We start from the raw sequence: 6,314 nt of genomic DNA on the forward strand, positions 1-6,314 counted from the left end.
TATAACACTCACAAGGGATACATACAGCACAAATATTAGGCTGTTTAAAAGAACAATAGACCTATGTGACTTGACGCAAAGCAGTAAAGCATATACACAACCAGGATACAAAACACAGTGATAATCTACTAAAATAATTAAGCCAAAACAAATGTACATTTTCCATACTTGAAAATAAGAGGCTCTTTTGGCACCGTTGCCCTGGTAACCACCACCTGTCAGCCTCGCGCGATAAAACTCTACCGCAGGGGCTTATGGGAACTCGAGGCCAGAGCTGGAGCGACCGCCCTTTTCCGACGAGCGGAGGAAAAACGGCACATTGATCGCTTCAGGCCTCCAACGCGTATAAACAACCGCACTAAACATCGGAGCGTCACCCGGGGTAAGTTCTTGGGAGCGTTAGACACCCGGCGCCACTCATAATTTAGCCGAAAGGGAATCCGTCTGATTAAAAGAGCATTTTAATGCGCGATTTGATGACGTAACGACAATGGTCCAGAAAACAAATGGCGAATGCGTTAGCGGCCGCAGGCCCTGCGTGCGAGTACGTTAACATGAAGCTGGCTAGCACACAGTGCTGCTTTTGCCGTTTGTATATTTCTGTAGGACCTCCATACGGTTGGACTGTTGAAGTACGTGGATTTTGCAGCACTTTGACCCGCTGGGTGTATAGCAGCCCGTCTTGCGTAAAGAAGCTCTCTGTAGAAATGCGCGCTTATTCGGCATGCTGCTTAGATATGCCTGCCGCTCTGTGGATCTGTTGGCATAGGGGCCATTACAAAGTATGTGCCTAATTTATCTTAAAGCATTGTCTGTGTTAAATGACACACGCCTGTGAAAGATTGTAGACGAATAGTTTGGCTTTCAAAATGCATTTAACATTTTAATATTGTACGTTAGCTCTGTTACAAAATCTGAACTATTGTAACTGCTTTTTGGTACCAAGAAGCCAATGCAACTTTACTTTTTTATTATAATATACATATTACACCTACTTATTTTTATTATGCTGTCATGTTTTTATTGTCTGTTTGTTTCTTCACAGTACTTGCATGCGCAGGGAAAGGGCTGAACCATGTCTGTTGATGGAGATGTTGACTATGGGCATGAGTTTCCAGCCCATTACAAAGTGATGCTTGACAAACTGAATGAGCAGCGTCAGCTGGATCAGTTCACAGACATCACTCTTATTGTGGATGGTGAGGTTTCCTTTTTTTCTATTACTTTGAGGAATCTTGCAAAATATTATACAGTTGAATAAACAGGTGCTGATGATTGTGGTTACTTTAACAGGACATCAGTTTAGGGCCCACAAAGCTGTTCTGGCTGCCTGCAGTCAGTTTTTCCACAAATTCTTTCAGGACTTCACTCAAGAGCCTCTGGTGGAAATTGAAGGTATCTAACATGCATCTATGTGGCAAAACTGTTATATATTATTACAATGTAGCCTGTTTTTCCTGGACAATGACTAATCTTAATCAGCAACTAGAAGCACTTACCAATGTCACTGAATTATTGCCATGTATTTGTTTTAAATAATATTGGGTTACACTTTATTTTAAGGTATCATTGTTACAGTGTAATTATACATTTAAATACTGAGTAATATTAATTAATTACATGTACTCACTATATGGTTAGGATTAGGGTTTGGCTTAGGGTTACTTGCATGTAATTATGCATAATTTATTGTTGTTATATGTGTAACAAGGACACTTTAAAATAAAGTGTTACTAGTAGGGATGCACCGAAATGAAAATTCTTGGCCGAAGCCGAACAAAATGAAACACTGGGCCAAAGGCCGAATACCGAACACGGTTTTTCGTATTTTTTTTTCCCCATGTAGGCCTATTTTTCCTTTCCTTTTTCCTTTTTTCACCACTGCATAAATTACATAGCCAAAATGTCCTTTTTATTTAAAAAAAAGAAAAAAGAAAAATCAGTTACAAAACAATTTAAAAATATTTACTTAACACTGAACATTTTTTAACATTCTATCAGACATTATACCAACAAAGCACAATTTAACTTAAAATTAATAAGTTATTAAAATAATATTTTTTGGGCCATTTTTGAGACCCCTTGCATGTATTTTTTACTGTACAAATAAATGCAGCCTTGCTGAGCGAGAATTCTTTTAAAACATATTACAGATCCCAATTTGAACACTATTGTGAATGTTATAATAAATGTATAGAGCGGTTGTAGGGTAATTATTATCAGTATTATTATTGTCTTATTTTTTAATTTTTTTTACAGAGCAACAGTAAAATTACAATACTAACTTTTATGAATGTTGAAGGAGTTGTTGCTTTTTCTTAGACTTTATTTTGGTAGAAACCCACAGGAAGATCTTGGTGCTTCTTTTTTTTGACAACAGCATGCAGATATTTAAATGATTCTCATTACGAATTTGGGAAGATGTATGTCGCACTTATCACATTGTCACGTGTCTTTAAAAAAAAAAAAAAAAAAAAAAAAAAGTTACTGAGCAAATGATGAGTAACAGTGTTTTAGCTCAGATGTTCCTTGCGCTTTGGACTTTGAATCCTGGCACGGCGAGCTCGTGCAGCGCTATTTGAATACATGCAATCCGTGCGTGTATTAGAAAACATAACATTCTGCAGTTTATTTACTAATCATTTGAGGCGATTTCAATCATCATAGTAACCAGCATCAACCACCTCTTCCTCTTCTCATCGGAGACATGAGATGCAGCGCTAAGCATCTATCTGTCTGTCGGTGCTTCGTGCTTGGAATGATTTTTGCGTCTTTCTCTGACAGTTTTAAATACTTTCACACTGCAGAGTGTTTGCTGCATTAGTGTGCGCCTCTATTTGATCACGTCACGTCATTGTTCGGTACAATTTATTCAGTCTTTTCGCTTATTCGGCCGAACACCGAAAGAGATTTTTTTTTTCGGTGCATCCCTAGTTACCAGATATTATTTATTGCCCAAAACAAATAATGAAAGTTGGCTTTTTAAAGAAATCTACGTCTATTCAGGTCCTGAATTCAAATTTGTTTAAAATGACCAGAGACCCAAGTTTACTGATATCAGACCTGAAACATGTCAATTTTAAACCTGACCCATTTGAGTCAGACCTCAGGTGTTTGTATCCAAGTTGACTGCAGTTAATTCTACCAGTTGACACATTACTGCTATTGCATTTTATATGTTCTTCCAGCCCTAATAGTAGTAAGCTAAAAATTACTCCAAATAATGAATGCTCAATAATAATCTTTACTATGGTATTTTTGTTGCAATGAACAGGTGTTGGCAACACTGCCTTCCGTCACCTAATGGAGTTCACTTATACAGCTACGTTAGCTGTGAATGGTGAGGAAGAAGTCAGTGATGTCTGGAGAGCTGCAGAGTACCTTCAAATGCAGGAGGCGATCAAAGCCTTGAACAACAGGTTGCTCACTATTGTATATTTTCCTTTGCTTGATTTTATCCTGAAGTTGATTTTAAACTATTATGTTTGTTCTCCCATGTAGAAGGAATGGTAGCGCCTCAGTGAACTCCTCCCAGGCCTTGGCTGGAAAGAGCAAGGCTAAGAAGAGGAAAATCGCAGAGACCTCCAATGTGATCACTGAGACTCTTCCTTCAGTGGAGACTGAATCGGTTGAAATCGAAGTGGAGGTTGACGAGGAACATATTGAGGTGGAGGAAAGCGGCCTGGTGGAGGTAGTGGATGCTGCTAGGAGTTCCACCGAACCCTCATCGGATGACTCCGCATTGGCCTTACTGGCCGACATCACCAGCAAGTACCAACAGGGAGAGCAGACGCTCCATGTGATGAAAAAGGAAGTAGAGGATTCGGTAGTCGTGCCGGAAGAGGCTGTGATTGCCTCCAAGACCCTGGAGAATATTGAAGTGGTGGAGGTTCAGATCTCTCAGCTGGACAACCTTTTCCGTTGTGACAAGTGCGACCGTTGCTTCAAACTCTACTACCACCTCAAACAGCACATGAAGACTCACACCGCTACCCCGGATAGGGGCTTTGTCTGCAGGCACTGCGGTAAAACATATGCCCGGGAAGGAGCCCTTAAACAGCACTTGAATAATTACCATTTTGATGCAGAGGAACAATCCCGACGACAGAAAAAGAAAGTGCATGTTTGTGAGTACTGTGAAAAGCAGTTTGATCATTTTGGACACTTCAAAGAGCATTTAAGGAAGCACACAGGTGAGATATTATGAGGTTAAATGTGTTTTAAGAAATGTATTCAAATGTAATCTCTAATCAGCTTCTCATTTATACATGTATGTGTAGGTGAGAAACCCTTTGAGTGCCCGGAGTGCCATGAACGTTTTGCCAGGAACAGTACGCTGAAGTGCCACATGTCAGCATGTCAAAATGGCGCTGGAGCCAAAAAAGGGAGAAAGAAGCTATATGAATGCCAGGTTGGTTTTAGCCAGTAAAATATTACCCAAACGTGCATTTGAACTATGCCAAACCTTCTGAAAAACTCACTTAAAGGGCTAAAGAATATCAAATTGCAATTTTTCTGATAAATGTGATTTTGTGGTTTTTAAGATGCAATATATTGCATGCAATTTCTCAATTAATTCATTTTAGTATAACTTCATTTATACTAAAACTGAAGTTAAAAAAAAAAAAGAGACTGGAGAAACATAAAATTACTAAAACTTTAATTACAATTAATATGGAAATTATCAACTTGATAATAGTATTTATAAAAAATGTAAACTATTAAATAAGAAATAATACCATTGTGATATTACATTGCAAAATAACACATTGAATATTTAAGAAAAATATAATAATGTTATAATTGAGAGTAGAACTGTAAAATTAATACATGTATATATGTATGTATGTATAATTAAAGTCTTCATATCATTTACAAACATCAAAGCATCAAGCTTCATCTTTGACAGAATACCTCAGGTTTCTTCTCGTTCTTTGACAACAGCATGTATATAATTACTTCTCATAAGTTTCGAAAGATGTTTGCCGCATATTGTATTTCCAAAAACTAAAAATATATTTATTTATTAAAAAGCAATATGGCAGTTTTGGTTGTATTTTGCTTATTTATGCAGCCCTACTCACTTATCTTTTTCATTCCTTAGGTCTGTAGCAGTGTTTTCAATAGTTGGGAGCAGTTCAAGGACCACTTAGTGACCCACACGGGTGAGAAACCCAACCACTGCACCATCTGCGATCAGTGGTTCACGCAACCCAGAGACCTCCACACTCATCTGCAAGAGCTCCACGGCTTACAGGAGAAGGTTATCGTCACAGAGGAAGTCATGATTTCAGACCCAGCCACGGTCTTGGCTATGGCGGAGGTTGAGGAGGGAGAGGAGAGAGTGATCCTGGAGGATGGCATGCGGGTGGAGCATGTCACTGTGGAGCCGGTGGACGTTGTTGCTGTTGAGGAGACTCTCATGGTGGAGGAAGAGACGCCGATACAGCCTTCTCAGACTGTGGGTGGGGTGGAAGAGACAGTGGTTTTACAAGTAGATGGCGAAAGATTGAAAGAACAAGCAATGGATATCCAAATAGCACAGGTGACTGTTGCAGAACCAGCAGAATGTCAAGTTAAACAAGAGGCAGTGGACTGTTCGAAAAAAGTAAAGACTGCAGATGTATGAAAGGCCTCTCCTGTGCATGGACACTTTGAGAATGAATTGGGAAGGTGAACAGGCCTTTTCTCCTTTCCCACCGCATTAAAATGATACAGTAATGCTCACTGTGGTGTCATCCAACAAAGATGGGTCACCAGCTTAATTTCTTTAAGCTTTGCTCTTCACTTCTCAGAAAGCAGCGTCTATAAATCTGATCACAGGTTCAGTCATGCTTTTAATGTATGTTGTGGATAAGAATAGTAAGATGTAATTCAATTCATGAATAGTGCACGTCGCCAAGACTGTTTCGGGTGTGGAAAGAATGTTTTTTTTATTTCATTTTATTTTATTTAAGTTATCTTTGGATGTATGTGTATAGTGTGTGCAAGACGCTTATTTTCATAAAAGAATTAAAGGGCAAAATGTTTCCCCAAATAATCGAGGCGACATGTATGCAGTTCTGGCTTGTGTTTCTAATCTTTCTCTTTGTTCAGTCTGCACCATTCATTCGTTTTAAGTGAGTTTGCTGTTCAGATGTACAGAGCAATAAAATAATGTATAAAATATTTGTCACAGGTTTTAACCCTGGTGTGGCACTCTGAGCCTGTTTTCAGTTGCAGTTATGTGAACAGGAAATTAAATGTAATTGGGATATGTAGCATCTCTTCACTGTGAAGCAGGTATGGATTAAACCAGGCCTTCTCAAACGGAG

At 38.8% G+C, this 6,314-nt stretch overlaps 1 protein-coding gene across 3 annotated transcripts; it reads left to right on the plus strand.

Annotated features, from left to right (window-relative positions):
* The first annotated feature begins 231 nt into the window (after positions 1-231).
* znf131 (zinc finger protein 131) lies at positions 232-6,168 on the plus strand. Of its 3 annotated transcripts, none has more exons than XM_058785881.1 (7): positions 232-382; positions 1,046-1,199; positions 1,294-1,395; positions 3,275-3,419; positions 3,502-4,193; positions 4,281-4,411; positions 5,105-6,168. In XM_058785881.1, the coding sequence occupies exons 2-7, from the start codon at positions 1,076-1,078 to the stop codon at positions 5,627-5,629; spliced, it is 1,719 nt and encodes a 572-aa protein (XP_058641864.1). In that variant the 5' UTR covers positions 232-382; positions 1,046-1,075; the 3' UTR covers positions 5,630-6,168. The 3 variants fall into 3 exon arrangements, with proteins under 3 accessions (XP_058641864.1, XP_058641866.1, XP_058641865.1); XM_058785883.1 differs by lacking the exon at positions 232-382 and adding an exon at positions 439-632; XM_058785882.1 differs by lacking the exon at positions 232-382 and adding an exon at positions 639-782.
* Positions 6,169-6,314: the final 146 nt, after the last annotated feature.

Source organism: Onychostoma macrolepis, chromosome 08 (genome assembly GCF_012432095.1).
Source record: "Onychostoma macrolepis isolate SWU-2019 chromosome 08, ASM1243209v1, whole genome shotgun sequence".
In the NCBI taxonomy this organism is placed as follows: domain Eukaryota; kingdom Metazoa; phylum Chordata; class Actinopteri; order Cypriniformes; family Cyprinidae; genus Onychostoma; species Onychostoma macrolepis.